Source organism: Typopeltis vanoorti, chromosome 4 (genome assembly GCF_054136105.1).
Source record: "Typopeltis vanoorti isolate ZY-2024b chromosome 4, IOZ_Tvanoo_1.0, whole genome shotgun sequence".
NCBI lineage: Eukaryota > Metazoa > Arthropoda > Arachnida > Uropygi > Thelyphonidae > Typopeltis > Typopeltis vanoorti.
This window is the reverse complement of record NC_143552.1, coordinates 31,163,729-31,185,051: the sequence shown is the minus strand read 5'-3', so window position 1 is coordinate 31,185,051 and position 21,323 is coordinate 31,163,729. Positions and strand designations below refer to the sequence as shown.

Sequence of the window (21,323 nt, the reverse complement as noted above, 5' to 3'; positions counted from 1 at the left end):
ATCACGATAAACAAGAACCAAAATTTCATGTATAAAAACAAAGAATACGGTAAAAAGGAAACACATAATACTCACGAACGCATAGTAGACGAAGTAGCGACTACTATTAGACGATACAGCACTACGAGCTTTTCCAACTCTTTGGGTCCGCAATTCAGAGGAGTTGAGTATTCGATTCTACATAAACCTAATCATAAATATATACAAATGGTTCTTTTGGTTAAAGATTAATAACTGTGGTATCAACGTGGATTCAACCATACTGTTGTATGTCCTTACCATCATAACCAGAATACTTGTGCGTATCTTTCAGCTACACCATAGCGGAAGGATATAATCGTAAAACGTCATGTTTTCACCACAAACAAATACTCTTCGCCACTAAAAGCAGGTTTTAGATCAGCCAGCGGGAAGAAGTAGACATTATTTTGTTATTGTTTTAGGGCATATGCAAATTATTTTTCTTTTAGATATTAAACTCAATGTAACATTTGTAATTGTAGTTGAAAGCTATAGAAACTCATAAGTCTGTTGGTTATGAGGTGCGCAGTCAATGAAGAGGCAAAATCGTTTCTCTGTACTGAAAGAATCGTTTTTCTCTTTAATTGAATTAGGATTTAACTAGTGAATAACACCAGCTATGTATCAAATAGGTCTACTTGCATTGAACTATTTGTCGAAGGTTTCTCATTAATGAAATATAAACTCGTTTTAATATAGGCTTAAATTGTACAGAGTGCTTCACCAGGTATATTCTTTACAATTACAATAAAAACGAAATTAAACAAGTTAAAATAGGATAAATAAACAACCGATGGGTTTAATTTACACATATGAGAACAATAAACAAGACAGAGTATAATATCGAAATGCACACTCTCTAATTTTAATTGAATTGTAAGCAGGACTACTCATACCAAATATCGATGTCGTTCTTCATGTTTCTTTCTTCATAAAGACCAAGCAACCGACATGAACTCTAATCTGCTTCCATTTGCAAAATCTCTTATTAATTTCTGTAGTATGGCACTCAGTCCAAGATACTCTATTGTAATCATCCAAGTGAACAAATAGATTCACATCATTGCTCGTAAGGTAATCTTACTCTAGTTGAAGAGTTAGTTTGTTGCCAACAGAAACACCAAGCTGTGATTGAGAGGTTCTTATTTGATAGCATCTATAGACAACAACGAAAGAGGAAACACAGAGAAAGTAAGCCTAATGCTTTGTCCGCTGGGAAATCACCTTTATGTTTCTTGAGTCGTACTGTGCAATACCGCAATCTCTAAACAGCATGTAAAAAGGGACTGAATAAAAATTTAAATAACTGTCGAAAGAGTTTCAGTAGCAAAACGGGTGGGAAGAAAACATCCTCAAAAAACTGTTTAACGTTATCTTTAAAATTTATTATTGCGACAGCAAAAGAATGAAATAAGAAAATAATGTGTAGAAAGAATAACCCATTACTTAAATCGGATCGTCTTTCACCAGTTCTCAGTATACCTTTAAGACAAAAATGTCACTCGGTCACTCATATAACAGGGTTATAATTTTCCCTTTAAGATAACAATCTGATCAAAGTACACCATTCAAATCCGAATTTTTATTCGCATTAAGTTAGTATTTATAATTTTGATTATTACAACAAAGCTGATTCTGTTTTATATCAACAATAAATATTTTCATTTCATCATTTAATTATTATATTATTTTAATGAGCTTTAATTCTATCATTATATACGTTATCATAAATGCCGATGGAGCAGAAATTTTAGTGGAAATGTACTCAGCGTTCTTACTAACAGAAAATATAATGAATACTCATCATTATTTTATACCGTGTTGTTACATAAATATAATCGGGAGCTTACTCAAATACAAAACTTTGGCATGAGCTATCATGGGAATAACATTATTTAAAAGGTGATTCTTCTCAGGAGAGCTCACGTGTTTTTCGTTTGATTTATTAATCCCTTTTATTAGTGCTCGACGAAATCCTTAATTAAAAGTTCATTTACGGAAAAACACATCTTTCAAACATGACCTATATTGAAGTATTTGGGATTTCTGCCTGATCGCTGATGTGGAGCAGCCAAGCCCTTCATCAAAAGCAGGTTGTATTTTCATTAATCTCCGATCATCTTCCAACGATTTCAATTTAATAATTGACGAAATTAACATATTTTGTTTTACTTTTACTTGATGAGTTAAGTATTATTGCTAATTATTAGTGTTAAACATTATTGTACTTTAGAGATATTTGTTTACAGCATAAGCATATACACATTTAAAAAGCATATCTTAAAACTACAGTTTTAAAAAAGGCCACATTTGATGCACAAAGGAATATCGTTAACGGTAGTATTATAACAAAATGCATCTTCTATGGTTTCTGATACTGAACGATAACTTCAAAAATCTTTCTTTGCATCTTCATAACGAATGTTAAAAATTTTGCAATTAATTTTATTTCGGTGTTTTTATATTGGCCGATATCCAGTGAATTCCAAGTATCTCTGAGTAACGTACTTTGAACACACCATAAATACACACCATTCAGTTAGCAGTTCTTTGCGCTAGCACACACTAACGAGAGATACAAGCAGAACTTCTTTAGAAGGCATCATTATTAAATTTTTCAGAATTGCTGAGTAACGTAACTTCAGAATTTATTCATGACATTTTGCCTGTAATTGGTTTTACTTAGCAATATCTCTATAAAAAGATGTGGACGTATGCAGATACGCTTTACATGATCTCCATTAATAAAGCGATACAGAAAGATGTAAAAGAATCTTATATTTTGGAATGTGTTAAAAGTTTGAGAAAGTATTACAAGTACTCTACAACACAATGGGGTTGGGCAACACTGGTTCTAACATTCGTATTGCTTTACGTTATTGAATCCGACAAATATTCACAGTACACACAGTATCTTAAAGACATAAAAAATGCGTTGAAATGGAGGTTACTTGTCTTCTTATATTCCCATGAAATATAATTAATGGAAGCCTGTCTATCTGAGAGAGAGAGAGAGAGATTGTTATTATGAGGAATAAAAACAATACTTTTATAAGTATTTTTATTGTATAAAAATATAATTTTTATATTATAAGGACGCACATTCTACATCATATTATCACTCAGTGTAATTACAAAGTAATTTTGTTTGGTTTTATTATTTCATTAAAAGTAAAATGTTCATAGTTTCGTTTTATTTTTCAATTTTATTTTATTTTATTTTTACAGATACTTGTGAAATGAATTCCAAGCTTTTTAATGTTCCAAGAAAAACGTTCTTTGACTTTGCCATCATATGAAACATTCTCTTTTTCGAGGATGAGAAAAAAAAGATAATAACTTCGACTGGACTTCAGAGTAAGTGAGGAAGAATTTCCTACTTAAGTTCGTGAACTATTTCAATGGTTACATCGACTAAATGAAATCAGACATTAGCAGGATGCAAAAGAGAATTTTTACAGCAATGCACTGCTTTTACTGCGAATAGATGTTTCCAATTAGATTTTTCATTTGAATGTTTGCATACGCTATGTTAATAATTTTAATGTATATTGATTATTATCCAAATCAAATAGTTATCTATTAAGATGACTACTGCAAGGGGATGTTTTCTAATCCTTACGCCTTATTTCATATAAATTCGTAAACGGCTTAAGCAGTAGAATCTTCGATAAATGTAGAGAAGGGCTGAAACCCGAATGTCATTGAAAAAAAGTTGAAAAAAAAATGTTTAAAAATTTTTCGGTTCAAATTAATAACCGGAAACATTAAACTGAACATTTTATGAATTTCTGAAAATTGGCTTCATGTAGACTCGAGGGGAAGAAACTTGGCTTTATAGGCCAGTTATCAGTGACCTCAGTAAACGCAAAGTATTAATAATGGACAACTTTAATATCTGTGATATTTGACAGAGCGAATTTTCGTAAACAAAACAGATGGCAATATATTAGAATTACTTTATGAAAGCTTTTTAAAACTACATTTATTTATTCATAACATCCGTGGAATTATAAATATACGAGTTAAACTGGCGTTTGTAGAGCGATATAAGGACCTAAAAAACCGCTGTATTGTAGCTTGCTTAACAAGGGGATTGAAATTAATGAAAGAGGTATCACAGTAAGGCTGGAACAACCTTGAGAAAGCTGCTCTTGACGATGTAGGAGGATGAGGAGAGAACATGAGAACACAAATTGCGAGTGGGAATTGAATGAAAAGAATACTACTATTAAATGGAACGCATTTAAGAATGTTTTGCATAACAAAATGAGTAACTTTATTCTGAGAATAAATTTAAAACGAAACCGGAGTCGGTTGGATGAGTAGACAAAGTTTCAATGAATACACTATTATCAAAAATCCTTGGAAAGAACAGATTAAATTTGAGATATAGTCAGCAAGGAGACTCAAAATTAGTTCACTTCGCTTCTAAAAATATTTTTGCATTTAAGAGTATGATAAACAGAGCCGAAGTTAATGAGCGACGTGAGTATCACTTTGAGGCATTTGATGTCCTAACGGAGAAATTTAATAATGAGGGATAAGTTGAAGAAGGAATAACACACCTCTAATATACCATACAACAAGAAGAACTTGATGACATTTTAAAACATCTGGCGACCGATGCTGGAAGTAGAGATGACATATCAACCTTAATAGTGCACAGGAATTAACACCATCCTTAGTAGTGCATTGGATTAATTAAATCGAAGAATTATAGGCCAGTTGGGCAAATAATTTTTATTGCCAAACAATGGAAAAATTAATTAGGATTCGTCCCTAGAAGACAAATAGCCAACATGGTTTTATTAAGGATCAGTTTTGACAAATATGTCAAATTTTTATGAAGCGGTCAGAGGTTATGACATTGGCTATGATGTAATTTATTGCAACAAAGCTTTGGACAAGGTTTCATGCATGAACTCGATCATTAAAATGCTCCCTTGGGTACTGAGTATTTAGTGAGGTGAAAAATGAATGGTCGACAAGACGACAGGCAATATTGTTCAGATGAAAGGGTGGCGGTGTGTGTGTGTGTGTGTGTGTGTGTGTGTGTGTGTGTGTGTGTGTGTGTGTGTGTGTGTGTGTGTGTGTGTGTGTGTGTGTGTGTGTGTGTGTGTAGGAAGGAAAGAGAGATATCTAATACCCATATAGTCAGAAGAAGAGTATAACAAGGAGGAGTATATTTTCAGGATGCCCTAAATAGATTGTAGAAGTTTCGAAAACTAGACAGGCAAGTGGGTGAAATTTAACGTGTAGAATCATAAATTTAGGAAATTTCATAAGGAAAATTAAAAAAGATACAAACTGAAAAGAAAGGTTTGGAAAGAGTGCCTGATTACAAGGATTGGGATAATATTCATGACGATTAACACATGTATAAAAAGAGAATTTATTAAAACTTCAATGTATTTCGTCCAATGTAACATGGACATCATCAGAGAGAAAGGGAGAGAGAGAGAGAGAGAGAGAGAGAGAGAGGGAGAAGGAGATATCAATTAATACTGAAAATTATTTGAAAAAAATTCCAACAAGCTTTGCCTTTTATTTTGAGATCAGTTAACTACGTCCATAAACATGAATCGCAAGACATGAGTAGCATAGTATGCGTTTACTAGCTCGTGTCCCGGTCATAGCAGAGTTAGCAGGAAATGCACTATTAAAATTTCAATGAAAAATGGATAGTTTCTATAATTCCAAATTAAATACTTTTCTCGATTAAAATAAAATAATAAAATAATGCTAATACTTAAAATAATTATGAAATGTTAATGGCGATCACTTCCCAGAATTTTGAGATTGCGTGCAATTAGAGCTGTTAAGATTCGATAACTTTTTACAAGTTTCAGGGAAGAGACGATCATAATCTGCTGAAAGGAATAATCTTGGTTTGATTGTAAACAAATCTGTGTCCAGTGTCAATAGCATGGAAAGTAGGGTCAGGCCTCTCTGATTCTAAAATTTTAATGTAGTCTTGGTATACTTACCTAGAATCTAATCTTAGCAGAATGGCCAGTCTGTCCGAAATAAAAAAAAAGTTGACATAAACAGAGCATCTATTCATGTCGACTTTTACTTAAAAGGCTTAATTAAAAGAAGATTCATTAGTATCTGGTCAAGCCAGTATTAGATTAAGGCTCTCTTGGTCTCTTGCATCGTTAATGGATATTGAGAGAATTAACGGGATTCAGAGAAGATTCACGAAGCGCGTCGGGGATTGTATTAGGATAGATAAAAGATTCGGCAGTTATTTGTAGCATCTTAAGCTTAACTGGAAGAAAAAAAAGAGACTTGCAATTGTATTAAGAGATTCTTGTGATGAATTATGGGTATATACTGTGGTCTAAGAAAGATTTGGATATAAAATATTATATTTCTTGTATTATTTCTATTTCTTTCTCTTCGCCATGGCTTTTTGGTTCACGCCACACCATCAGTCAAGGGGAACAAATAAATGATATTGATTCCGTTTTCGTAATTTGGTTAACACGTGAGGCAAACTTTGTGGTCTGTACATGAATTTATTACCAAGTAGATCAGAAAATATGCATAATACATATTCTTGATAAATTATCCAATGTTTACCGCATGCTTTTCACTAGATATCACAGATATAACAAATTATGTAGGGATTATAAACACTTAAAAATGAAATAAAAATTATGTGTTCAAACAGAAATCTTATTTCATATGCCACTTTCTAGTGATGTCCTTTACATACAGTCTACCAACGTGTTTTTTTCCTTCTAGAATTCCTAGAATTGTTTCCTTCTAGCATGTGTGCGATAGAAGTTCGTTCTAGGACTTTTATCGCAAACAAACGTCAAGACCCTTTAAGGGTTTTTCAGGTAAAGATGAGTTAACTGGTCTTATACGAAAGCAGAGTTTTTTCCTATAAATTTAGGTTTTTCATTCAGGAAAACCAGCCAGGAGAACGCTCTCAATTTAACCCACCTACCTATAGGAATAAGACTTGGCAAGTGGCGGACTCAAAAGGTCAGTAAAAACTACTGGTGAATGGATGTACAGCATTATCCTCCTTCGTAATAAACTCACTTCATCAATTCACTCTGGATTTTTAGAACTAATAAAATTCAACATGTGCCGCCTCATATTAGCAATTCATAATTTAGGTGGATAAAATGTAACTGCTTTCGGAGCCTCGAAAATTGTGTTACAATTGGTGTCAAAGTAAACGTAAGTAACGGCATTAAAGACTTCAAGTAACTGCCTTTTAAATTTCCTAAAGGACTAAATCAAATTCTACAGCAAAGATGCTCCATGCACTCTGTAAAGTGAGGAGAAGCAAAGAGTATAAAAGAAAGTGCTAAAGAAGACGTCAGTGAAGATAATGGAGATGCCTATCGTTATTTGTTTCTTGTATACAATTTTTAGAACCTGATAGAAGTATGCATCCCCCCCCTCTCTCTCATTCTCTCTCTCGCTCCCTTGCTCTTTTCTAGATCTCGTACATTACATTGGAGGAGTTGGCTCATAAAATCATTTGCCAAGTTTTATATAATAATTGAAACAAAAGCTAACAATTTTTATAAATTTCCTAGTTTTTCGGAGCCAAGTCATCTTTGATATTATCAAACTCAGTCAACTTAATCAGGTAGCAAGCTTCTGTACTACTGCTATGATGTCATTCGGAAAACCCATTCAAAATTTGCTCAGAACAAAAATGGCAGTACCGATTGAAACGAGCCTAAATCATATCGTTCAGCTCTGAATTCAGAACCGGATCATATCCAGAAAGGAAAAAGTGACTAACTCCAATTATCTCAGTGAGGTGGCACATTAAGCATGAAGTCGCATGTTACCTCAAGCCGCTTACGTTCTCAAATCGAAGTACTGATTTCCTTTGATTTATAATCAAAGGAAATCAGTACTGAAAATTTGTGTTACGTCTACACTAGTGGTAAAAATAACAACTTCGATGCAATCGTATATCGCAAAATCCAAAGTAAAACGGAGAGGAAAAGAATATGTAGTACTTCTTCATTGCCATTTAAGCTAAGAAAGAAAGAGTTAAAAATAATGCATTTGGTTTAAAATTAAGACATGAAATAGCATTCAGCCTATTATACTAAAATTAATGAAATTTTAAGTAGAGTCGATCACACGCACCAATTATTCCTATAATTCTACTAATGATTTCCTGGAAGTACGTGCATTATATTAATCATTATTTCCCATTAGGTGCAATTGGAAGCTGAGGTGGATGTGAATCTCAGGAAAGGCATTTCAACTAAAAACTATTCGAGAAGATGGCTATATTAGGATTACAATAAAATATTAAAAATTGCATTAACGCTATTAAGTAGAATTAAAAGACTAATATCAAACTACAGCGGAGATTTTAACTTTTTCTTTTGTCAATCTTCAGAATCTTAATGAAATGCATGGAATTTATTCATCGCTCTTCCTGGATGTGGCTATATTTTACAGGTATTATGAGCGAAATTACCAAAGCTATGAATCCAGTGTATTATGTTCCCTTAAATGAGGACCAGTTTGCTTCTTTCGTGATGGTTTAGCAATCTGAGTGACATTAAAGGGGGACAGGTTCTAATCTGGGTTCTTCCAAACAAAGTATAGTGTTCTGAGTAATTCATAGTACGTTTTGCTGCTGATTAAAGTTTTGCAGAGGTTTCAGAAAAATATGGTGGGGGGCATTCAAACATGGGTGTTGTTCATCAGACTATTTACAAGCTCTTTCAAAAGATACGTCGAATATTCACTCACAGGTAGCAGAAATCAGAAAACGTATGCACTGACAAGTGTGAATAAAATGTTTATAGTATGATGTACACATAATCGAGAAATCTTTGTGTCCTTTAATGTTTTTTCCATAATGATCTAGAGTATCTGAAAGTGCGAAAATTCTTTGAAAGAATTCATATGGCTAATATGTGAAACCCAGAATAAACGTAAATGATATGCCATCTAGCTTTTGTGACATCATCTTAAAATGCATCGCTTTAATTTTTCTTCACGAAATTGCCGAGTGTTTGCAATTTCGATAAATTGCAAACACAAGAACAATTCTTCATACGTTATGTAATGTTAGTGTTCACAACACTACTTTGTATTTTAACTGTTCAGTAAACGTTACCTTTAACTATACTCGAAGATAGTTATTGCAATAAATCTTAGTTCAATTAAGATACCTATATTTAATAAATTATTCACGAAAATAAAGATTAACGTACATAACGAATAACCTATAAAAATATTCTTCCTTTCTGTTTTATGTCTGAAAGGTTTAAACAAAGCTGTGAAGATCTTGGGACATCAATAGATATATTGAGCGTTACTGCGCTCAATACTGCATATTGATTGCATATTAATAATACAAATTACTGCATATTGAAGTGGATATCTTTCGTAATAAAGACCAAAGAGACTCAAATTAGTCTTCTTCAGTTTGCATGCTATTCCATGATTTCTTGTGAACATATCGACCAATTAGTATCTCAGGAGTGGTGGTGAAGATTTTGGAAAAATTGGTTAGGACTCGCATTCAGAAATGGGCTGAGTGAATCTTTACTTTGCAATGAGCAACATGGGTTTACTAAGGGAAGATCATGCTTTAGCAACTGGCTCACATTCTATAATAATGTTACAATTGAACTAGATAAGGGGAATGAATATAGCATGGTAGACTGTTGTTTAAATTGGAGAATAGGGGTTTTGGTTATAGAATATTAGCATGGATAAGAGGATGGCTGACTGACAGATATCAGAAAGTGGTATATGTGGGATGTAAGTGCATACAAGGATCAGTGCTTTGTTCACTGTTATTCAATCTATACATTAATGATATTGGGAAGGATTTGACAAGAGACATGCAGCTATTTGCTGATGATGCAAAGATAGGTAGGGTAATCAGAAATGTTGCTAATATGCAATACTTGCGGAATGATTTGAATAGACTGGAATTGTGGGCATGGGAAAATTGATGTCAGTTCAATGTCAGTAAATGTAAAGTTATTGACTTCGGCGTGATCAGATATCCAATGTTGTATTATATAGTGGAATTATGCTAGAAAAACTGATGAGGCTAGGGATCTTGAAATGTTAGTAGGTAGGAAGTGAAGTTCAGAGGGCCATGTAGCAAAGATTGCCAGTACAACTCAAAAGATAATTGCAATGCTGAAACGAACGTTCACATGTAAAGATAAGGATGTTATTTTGCCTCTTTACAAGGCCTTGATAAGACCTCACTTGGACTATTGTGCACAGGTCTGGGCTCCTGCTTTCCGTTGTGATTCTGATACAGTGGAGAGAGAGAGAGAGAGAGAGAGAGAGAGAGAGAGAGAGAGAGAGAGCAAAGAAGAGAGGTTCTTTTTTAAAAATGATATCAGGATTGTGAAATACTGATTATGATTATGAAGACAGGTTGAGAATTTGTAAACTACAGACACTAGCAAACAGGAGAAAAATGGAATATAATTAAGACTTACAAACTTCTGAAAGGGTCATGCAAGATATCAGTTGATGAAATTTTTAACTTACGGAGAGTGGGGAAATGACAGCTGAGAATGAATGCGCTAAGAAGGGATCAGGACTAGATTTTTCTCTCATAGAGTGGTGTGTGATTGGAATGGATCGCCATTGCATGTTGTGAGTGCAAACAGTGCGAATAAATTCAAGAAAAAGTATGATAGCTGGTGCGTGTAGCATGGCCTCCTCCTTCGATGTCCCTGGTGGTCTCTCTTAATAATAATAATCAATTTAAATATTACGAATATGCAAAGCCTGCTAACCTTAAACTCAAATTGCATCGACGTGTTATTTTTGATTTATAAGGCTTCGTAAGTAATTTTCAAATAATGAAAATACACCTGCGGTTATGAAATTGTGAGCGTTGATTTGTATCAAGCATGATACCAAAGTTTCATGAAGTATGCAGTAGAAATTTAGTTGTAGTGCAAAATTATGAAAGTTATTTCGGACTATGTATAAAAATAACTGACAAAATATGCTAAGCATTAAGAATTACTCAAGTAATCAAGCTTTTAGTGTATTATGGGGCTGGATCTTTTATAAATGAAAAAAATATAAGATATTTAAAGTGCATGAAATCAAGTTTTTTGAGAGGGTGTGTGTGTGTGTGTGTGTGTGTGTGTGTGTGTGTGTGTGTGTGTGTGTGTGTGTGTGTGTGTGTGTGTGTGTGTGTGTGTGATAGTAGGTTTTCAGGTTAAGCAAACGTTTTTCTATTGGGAAATGATAACCTAAACAAGGGCTTGTCCCTGAAGTACATGGCAACTTTCTGAATATTTAAACCTCCCCATAAAACGTAACATAAAATTCCTCCCACTGAAAAACCAAATGACGAACATCAACACATTTTGTAATAAAAAAGTGTCATAAAAGTTAATAATGCTAATTTTAATATCTTGATTTATAATTGATTCAGACATTTTAAATATTTCTTTATGAAATTTATTTCTAACTTACTGTCTTAAGTATTCTTCCACAGTAAATCCAACGAAGATTAATAAGTGAAAATTCAGCATCAGGTTTCTCATAAAATTTTTTCTTCTTTTTTTTTTTATCAGAGCCATGAATAAGACGCCATGATATTTGCTTTATAAACTATAATAATTATATTTTTTTACTTCTTTTAGAGATACGTATGGATTTTACAGTGAATCCTCCCCCCCCCCTTCTAAAAGCCCTCACCTATTGCATGGGGTTTTTAAGAAGTACAGATGAACAGAAATGCCTTCTCACATGTTGGTTATCATTAGTCAACTTCGAATAATGCTAATTATGTGCAAATATTTATTATTTCTCTTTGTTGGAGTTCATTATGAATATATACATATGTATTTGATTTTATTTGATTTCTTTATTACATTTAAATTTCAATCTTTATTGGATATCAGTCATTCGATCAAAGGCCATATTCTGAAAGCTGAAACTTCATGACGAACTCTGCTCAAGAATCTTTAATCCAGATTGTCAGGAGTCAAAATATCCTACAGTCCATAAATAATTCACCTAATAATATATATTTATTAAAGAAATACAGAGAAAAGCTAAAGATTCATTCTTAATTCTAAGGATTCACACACACACACACACACACACACACACACACACACACACACACACACACACACACACACACACACACACACACACACACACACACACACACACACACACACACACACACACACACACACACACACACACACACACACACACACTAAATTGTACTAGAAACAACAAATGTGCGATGTCTTTAAATTTCGAAGAAAATAGACAATTTTTTGTTGCTAGATAACATATCTTTGTCTACTCCTCTGCCTACTGTCACAAAATTATATTATTCATAGACGAGAAGTAATGTTGCATGCAGTTTATTCAAAAGAAACAACTCGAACGCTTGGAGCACTCATATACAGTTTTCCAATTCCCTTTATTTCTTTAAACTGTGCTAATGTTACCATAGATGTTACCAAAGTTCTTTATGATCATATATTTCAAGAATTATTAATATTTTATAGGAATTATTAATATTTTATAGGAATAGTAATAGATAATAATGAGTCATTGTGAATTCCGAAAAATGGCCTTATTTTTCCTCCGTCAAATGATGAGTTATTAAGTGAAATACAATATTAGATATGTTGAGAGGTTTCCTTTCGTATATATTCCAAACTCAATTAAAAGGAACGAGGAAAACTGGCGAGTCCACAAAAAGAGGTATGCAATATTAACTGAAGAAAACTAAACAAAATCAGACCGGCAAATTTCATAGTTTGCATCATGCGTACTCTGCATTCACGTTTCTAGAATTCATATAAAATTAAGGTCTTACCAGTTTCTTTAATATGGACTTCACCTAAGGAAGAAAGTATGAAGAAGTCTCAAAGAGATGTGGCCAGGACTACATCCTTCCTGGTCATCAACTCTATAAACTTTTGACTCAGTACGCATCAGGCCTCATCACCCATACCGTAACAGTGTCACCGCAACCTGGGACTGAAAAACTGCCGCAGGGGTCTTTAGGTTCTCGCGTTCGTTTCTATGGACACGTCGGGCAAGACGCGCGCGTGCAGAAATGTTGAGTTATCAAACCAATACTACTACCAGAGACCTCTATTGGAAGACGCCAAAGATCGTTATTACTAATGGGGAGCAAATAGATATGTACTTAAAGTATTATGACACTAAGAGTTTTCGGTAGCATGATGTTTCCCGAATACAATATTTGGCTTTGCAGTAGAAAACGGTGATGATGATTATTATTGTACTTAACCACTAGTGTCTTCCAACTGAGCAACAGTTGGCGTACTTCAAATCGTTTACCAGCCTTTTGTTATGCTATAGCGGGCGGAAACTTATCTGAACGTTATGAGTAATGGTTCAAACAACACACAAACAGCGTCTTCTATTGGGCATCCTGTAATGTTATGAGAAGTCATGCACATCAATATATCGGCCTAAGGGTACGTTGGATCTCTTAGGAATATGAGATCTATTTTTAAAATAACTAAGCATTTTTTTGATTTTCACTTATTGTATTATTATCTAGATAATGACTGTAGAAATGCTTGGTTTAAAAGGGAAATGTGAAGAGCTTGCTATCAAAGTTTAACTAACATTGTTCAAGGTTTATAATCGCATTGTATGTACAATATAAGTTAAATCGATGAGACGAACAAAAGTTGTATTATTGTTTTTGCCTCATCTTATATTGTGCTAGATCTTGAATTATTGCACCTTGTTTCATCTTAAAACCTACATTTTGTGCTATTAAACTATACTTTTACAGACGTTACAACATATAGCATTCTTCACAGTCTGGAAATAAATATTCCGAAGACTGAACAAAATAGCATATTATACAGAGAGGGATTTGAAAATTCTAAACATACTTTATCCATAGAGATCCATACAGAAGCATGCGCCATAATGAAATCACAAGAAAGAGAAATCTTCGCATTTATCCACCTCAACAAAAATCTCGAGAAAAAAAAAGTATAAGATCAACTACTGGCTGTGCGATCTTCTTGGCATCAAATGGAACACGGAAATACTTGATATTTCTCTCCTTTTCCTCTCTCAAGAGAAACTTTCGCAACATTAAGGGCCTTCTTTTTACCTTGTTATCATATTCGGTTGAAGGTTCTGATGATAGTGTTTTTTTTTCTTTTCAGTTTTTATTAACGGTGGATATTTCTGACTTCCACACTTTTTGTTTGTCCTAGAATACTTTTACAGATTCATTTATTGTATTGTATAGGAACTTAATTGAAATGAATTCCAAATGTTCATTGGAAGACCTATTTTCGCAACACTATGCTGCACGATATTAGGACTATCTTCATGTATAAATAAGCTCGATCTATTGAAAAGTGTATTTTGTTCAGGAAGTGCAACAAATCAATACAATTCTAGTTTGATACGTAACTTACGCCAATAATGAAGTTTCAGATGCACAACTTTTAGAGATTTAGATGTACACAAAAATCGATGTCTACAAAAACCTGTCTTGCCAGAAAACAGTTATGTACTTATGGCGAGTTGACTCCATGCTTAAAACTTCTCTACTAACACCGTCCACCCTTTGTGATTCATTGTTTCCACCAGACTACTTGTTTTTAATGAAGATCTCGGAAAGGACGTAATTACGAAGCTAGGAGGCATACGTGGGCCTTTATCTTTGTACTAGGAGAAAATCCTTGCTCTCTTCGCCTAAAAACTCGTTAATCACATTATATAACTTTGTTTTATCGTTATAATATCAATGTGTTTTAGAGCCTGTTTGCAAAGCCCACATCATGACACTCACGTACCATTCAGTTAGAAAGACCTGAATTCCAATCTGTCCAGGACATGAATTGCCTTTATGAGGGACATTCAACTGAAGGTGAGTTGTTCAGTTTCATACGGTGTGTTTAACTCTTGAAAGATCGGATTTTTAATCTCGCAAAACCTTATGCCAAGTTTCCTCAGCAGTAAAATCAAATGAAACAATTATTCATTATCATCTCTCTCTCTCTCTCTCTCTCTCTCTCTCAATCTCAATATTAGTATTTACTGTTTCGGTCATATTTCCTCCCCCCATTTATATTTCCGTTAATTTTCACGATGCTTTTCATATAAACTTCATCGACACTCTGAAATCCACAACCTTTTCATCGCTAACTGGTTTCCTTACTGGCCAAGGGTTAATTCATCACTAAACAATCTCTTAGCAAGAATACTAATAAACCAGATTAGTATTCAAATTGATCTTTCAAACTCACCTTTATCATTGCTAACCATTAGCCAGCCAGTCATACAAATCGATCCCACAACTCAGCTGAGACGTAGCGAAAGGCCCCTAAAACGTCACTCAGCAAGAGTTAGATCAGACCCAGATGAAGTTTAATTATATACATAAGCGCAATAGGTATCGTTGTTAATATTGTTTGGAGGTGATATTTTCAAACTTTGAGAACTATTTCTCGAAATGAAGAATTAAGAAAGCAAGAGAAATTCGGTGGAGCATTAACCCAAATTGTAAGTCATGTGAGCAGATATAGGCCGATACTATAGGTATCACATGCAATCCATTCGGCAAATATGAAACACTCGGAATATCAGTTTTCTTTAAATAGATCATTTAAAATGTTTATACAAGTTTTAATTATTTTATTGTAATTTAATACAACCATTTCATTTAATATAATTTTATTATGATGATTTCAATATTTTCCCAGAAGAGTTAAGTCTGTTTTAGGTGGCAAGTAATTGAAAATCCTTTGATTATCAGGGAAAACTCAAGTAATACAAAGAGCGGTTTTCATTCTGTGAAAATGAATTAAGGAGTTGGGAACTTGGAAATTTTTGGTATTAAATTCGTAATATTTTATTCTAATTATTCATTGATTATATTCGCACTATCTTTACTTTCTTTACCTTACCCTAATTTAATTTTCTATTTCCGTGCTTTTATAATATTCGTTTAATTTTATATCATCCTACAACCTTTAGAGATTTTTTTTTTGTTTGGTATTGAGTGATTTTCATTTGTGATGAAAAAGAAATAATAAAAGAAGAAGCTTGCAATATTGCAACGACCAATTCATACTTGTTTGCACATGCCGTAGTTTTGCTTGTTTACAAATTACAGTTCCATTCTTCCCAATTAAAAGTTTAATCTTGGCTCGAAATTGTTCCGGATTTTGTGTTGTGTGAACGTTGCCCTTAGTTACTAAAGCATAATTCAGGTGGATAATAGAAGCGTGCCCAACCGGATACTACTCTGATAGTGACTTGTATTTCCGTTCACACCTGCTCGCGCAAGTGAGAACTCCGGATGTACCTGGAAAGGGAGTAGCAGCCTTCATTTTTAGAAAGAAAAAAAAAAGCACTGTTGCAATATTCGAACTGAAATAGTTTTTTCCCTAGTTGAAATCTATTTAATAGTCCTCACATTCTAAGTTTACTAAATGCAAGTCCTTCTACTTGGTGAGCTTAAAGGAGGGATGGGGATAGACAGAGAAGAAGGAAGATAGAATTGCTACAGACTTTAAAAAAGTTAAGCAAAGATATTATACGAATATTTTATAAAAAGCTTGACTGGGTATGGATACCTACATACGAAATAAAGGTTCGATTCTAGTCACCAATTAGCAGAACTTTTCTAATTTTTTTTAAGATGTCTGGTGCAAGCTTATTCTCCTGGAAGGAAGTGAGGTTTTTAAGCACGACAGATGCTGGCTGCTGGCTGCCAAATTTTCGTTTACTTTTCATATGAAAAGAAATTCAAATCTCGGGGATGGCTCAGGATGGAGACTGATTCCTACCTATTTTCAAAAGTTAGGACCAGAAGAGTTAGTCTTCTAGTCTTCCTATAACTATTCCATATCTCAAGAATTATATAATCTAAAGGCATCGGTTACGAAGTTTTTGTTTCATAGAACAAAACATTGTGTACCCACCAGGTATTTAATATCATCTCTGTTAATAAGCGTTCATATAATAGCAGAAAATTCCAATATTGATGTTTTTTTCCCTATTATTTTTGTCTGTTATAAAAGAGACCAGGAATAGCCGAAATACTTTTAGCTCTTGGATTTTTAAGAAAATATATTGAAAGAAAAAAAAAAAGAATATCAGAGATGTACAAGTAGAACAGTAGTAAAGATTTTTCTAAAAAAAAAAAAGTCAACAAAAAAAGTCAAAGTCGAGTAATTTTTATGTTGCACAGATAACACTTAACAGTACCTATCTGTAATTAAGCAAAGTAAACTGAAAATAGAATCTAATGAAGAAAAAAATTCAAAGAAAACTATGGACATATCTGATATATCTCTATGGGCATATGGACTATGAAGATAGTCATGGCGAAAGTAAGTAGATGTGATGGAGTAGTACGGAAAAGAGTTTGCAGGATTTAAGTCAACAGCCAATGTGTAGAGAGAAATGATAAAGAATGGTGAAACAAGCATGCATCAGACGACAACGGGTATTCGACCTATGAGTTATGATGATGATGATGATGATCTGCAATAAAAGATTGCAAACTTTCTTTCCAGAACTATCCTACTATTCTGATTTATTCGGATTCAGTCAAAAATTATCCCGAAATTTCCCTTTTTAAGCAAAAAATATAAACATTTTTTCCTTCAAAATAATAAACATTTCAGCATAGAAAGATTTGAATCCTGCCTTCCGTGGTTAGGCTTAATGCTGGGGTTAAGGAAGAGGCTGTTGGAACATGCTGCATAATTTGAAGAATGAAAAATTGCAGTTAGACAGCAAACAAGATTTTTTATTTACTATAAAACAAACAATATGTATAAGGTGGATTAAATTAAGAAAAAAATATTTTAGATGAAACTTGGCAACAGTTAGAGAGAGAGAGAGAGAGAGAGAGAGAGAGATCAATTAACATTCATGATGGAATTTCAGTGATGCTACATGACGTTCGTTGGATTCAACACATGGAGTTGTTGTTGCATGTGTCGGGCATCGTGATGACGCCGAAAGTCTTCTCTTTTGCTGATAGAGTGCCAAACTAAACTAAAGTTTTCATGTAGAACTACATACAACCACCGGCAACAAATCAAATGGTATTTATCTGATCCTTTTGCATTCACCTTCATGCTTTAATTTATGGAATATCTCTGTGAATTTCTCTGGAATCCAAAGCACTATCCTTCCCTTACAGCGTATATAAAACAGAAGATTCAGTGATCACTTTATTATAAATAATGTTTTTTTTTTTTTAAATCTAGAATGGAAAAAAACCAGGATTTGCCGAATTTTAATGCTGGACAATCGTGGACACCAAAAGAGGAGGTTACGCAAAGAGTAAGCTGATGCCAAACGGTTTACCAAAGATGATCTAAAAAATCCGCAAAACACATGTGATCAAAAACATTAAATTAATTAATATACGAAGCCAAATGTCAGCGATTAAAATTGTCAATAGAATAACTGATATGTCAGTAGCTCAAAATACATCGGATTGCATCATGCGTTCCATAGTAGCAAATGACTTCCGTGCACCTGTCGGCATAAAACAGAAAATGGCATCTCCGGTTGGCAAAGAAAGGCTAAAATGGTTCATATAAAGACTGGAATCAGCACAAATCAATGGACCCAGCGTATGTTGTGGGGTCATTGAAACCAAGTAAAACTATCGTCCGAGTGATGTTTCCTGGTCGTTCACTGCTGGTCCATCAAAGTCTGATGATCAACAATCGACACACCAGTGAAATTACGCAACGTCTCATGACGGGCTCGTGTCGTGCGGGAATCTTTCCAGGAAAACGATAGTGATCGCTAGCTTCGATGCATTCATCTCTCAGTCTCCTGATCCATTAACATTTATTTTATGAATAAAACGAACATTCAGGTGCAACGATCCATCCTTTCAGCTATCCCATTGCGAGATGCTATCTTGTCTGAAGCTTAACGTATTCTGAGGCACGTTGTAATTAAGACATGGTTGGAAATAAAATATTTTGCTCAGTGGCCTAATTATGATTTTTGCAGAAAGTACTTGTGGGCCCTTAAAGAATTTTAAATGAGTTTTCAGCTTAATCATTGGACTCACTAAATTTTTGGACTTCTCTGTTGCTGGGTTTTGGTGGTAGCGTTGTTACTACTGCGGTACCACCAAAACCTTGATAATCCTCATGAAAATTACTGGATGAGATGATTAAAATTCGGCTTAAAATTGTACTATAAAGAGAGAGAGAGCACTGGTAATTTTCAAATTAATGGTCATCTTAATACTGAAATGTGATTTGGCTTATTTTTCTATGATGCTTTTTTAATAAAGTGAAGAAATGTCCCATCTGTTTTCAACTATCAATGTCTAGGTTAAGGGTAATTGATTATTTATGACCTATAAAGAATAGTCTATTGATTTCTGTTATCGATCTCAGGTTTCTGAAGTGAAATGGTATTACTTTTCATTGTATACTTGGTTTAATCCTTTATCCAAGTGTAAGTAAACAAAGTTTGTGCCTGAAGTATTTTCAAGACTGGGGCAACTCATATATAGATAGAAGCTAATGACTTCACATCACTTGCCTTAGTATCCTATAATGCAAAGCATATATCCTTACGGGTATGTATAATGTTATGCATTATGGGAGGAGTCACTACCCAGACCAATTTCGACCTTTATTGAGGTCTCTTCAGTGGGAGCCAGACCCAGAGGTGATGCCAAGATTGAAGTAATGCAGAAGTCGTATTTTCTTATAGAAGTTGCCTAAAGGTGTCTCACCTTGTTATTAAATTACTCTGGATTAGAGACTTCTTTATTACTTCAACCTTAGTATCACCTCTGGGTCTGGCTTACGCTGACGAGGCCTCAATAAAGGTCGAAACCGGTCTGGTTAGTGACCCTTTCCATAATGCATAGTATTATACATACCCGTAAGGATATGTGCTTTACATTATGGATATGAAGTCATTAGCTTCTATCTATATACGAGTTGCCCAAGTCCTGAAAATACTTCAGGCGCAAACTTTGTTTGCTTACACTTGGATAAAGGATTAAACCAAGTATATAATTTCTTGGTATCTTTAATTTATAGTATAAGGAAGTGAAAAACTTCCATAAACATTGAACTTTTTTTTAAACTCACCTCAGGCCTCCAGACCGCAGTTCGGACTGTTCTTTGGAAAGCGAATGCACTAACTATTCAGCCAACCAGGCCGACAAGTTCACAAGTTAACGCATCTCTAATTTCCGCCCACAAAAGTTTATCAACCAACACAGCACTTCGGTACTCTGAATGGGTTATGAGTTGGAAAATCCTTGCAAGAGATCAAACATGGAACTTTTTCAAGACAATTCAAGCATCTAAAAAGGAGAATGTGGTTTCACGCTAGATGAAATTTATCTACCAGATAAATCAATTTACAAACAACATTTGGATTCTATTCTCATAGACTTGAGAGTGGAAATGGTTATTCACTCGGCCAAACAGGAAGGTAAATATCAACATGTTATTCACTATTTTTTTACCTCTTTTACCCGAATAACTTCTGGGGGAGGGGAGAGTTCAAGTTTTCGGATATGTGATATGTATAATCGGCATATAAGACATTCTTTTCACTTTGGGCGATTAAAAATCAGTAACTAATCAAGAATAAAATAAATCCGATAATCTTAAAGGACTCTTGCATCGCATGAGTATTATTTGGCCCCTGATTAGTATCAGTTAAAGAAACGAAATAGTGAAACAATTGCAAATAAGCAAAACACTGCACATCTACGCAATTTTGTCAACTGCTAAACCAAAAGTATTTCATTATGAAAATAAATAAATAAATAAAGAGTCTTCAATGATAATTATTGAACTAATGCACTCACCCATTCTGTATGCTGTAACAACTGAAGATCTCGGTTCTCAAAATAATCGCCGTCATAAAAATAACGTTTTACCGAAAATGCACCTGCCAGTGGCTGAGCTGATAGATAACGGAGTGGGAAAAAAGTTTGTTAAGGTGTGAAATGATAACAACTGTGCACTGTACTGATACCGATCTGTTTCCGCCAGAGAGGAGGAACGGAAGGAGGTACACCTCACCTTTGCCTGTAATGAGAAAAAATGTTATAAAATAAATGGAAAGCGGAAGAGGCAGCCACCTGAAAATAGTAGGGAATCAGTGCAAAATAGCAGTTTTTTAAATTAGACAACACTGTGGTCAGAGATACTTTAAATACCTTCCATGTTGCATTTCTAACAGAAAACAAATTTTCTCAAAATTGCCATATATAATGCACGTTTTTGGAATTCGTCAGGTAATGCAATTCATTCTCT

General features: G+C 34.0%; 1 protein-coding gene across 1 annotated transcript in view; it reads right to left on the bottom strand.

Annotated features, from left to right (window-relative positions):
* Window positions 1–21,007, bottom strand: part of LOC150107201 (synaptic vesicular amine transporter-like) — a 143,972-nt gene extending 122,965 nt beyond the window's left edge. The window contains exon 1 of the mRNA XM_090391053.1: window positions 20,873–21,007. Coding sequence (XP_090247179.1) covers window positions 20,873–20,876 — 4 coding nt within the window. The 5' untranslated portion in view covers window positions 20,877–21,007. The remainder of the gene's footprint in view (window positions 1–20,872) is intronic.
* Between the last annotated feature and the right edge of the window lie 316 nt (window positions 21,008–21,323).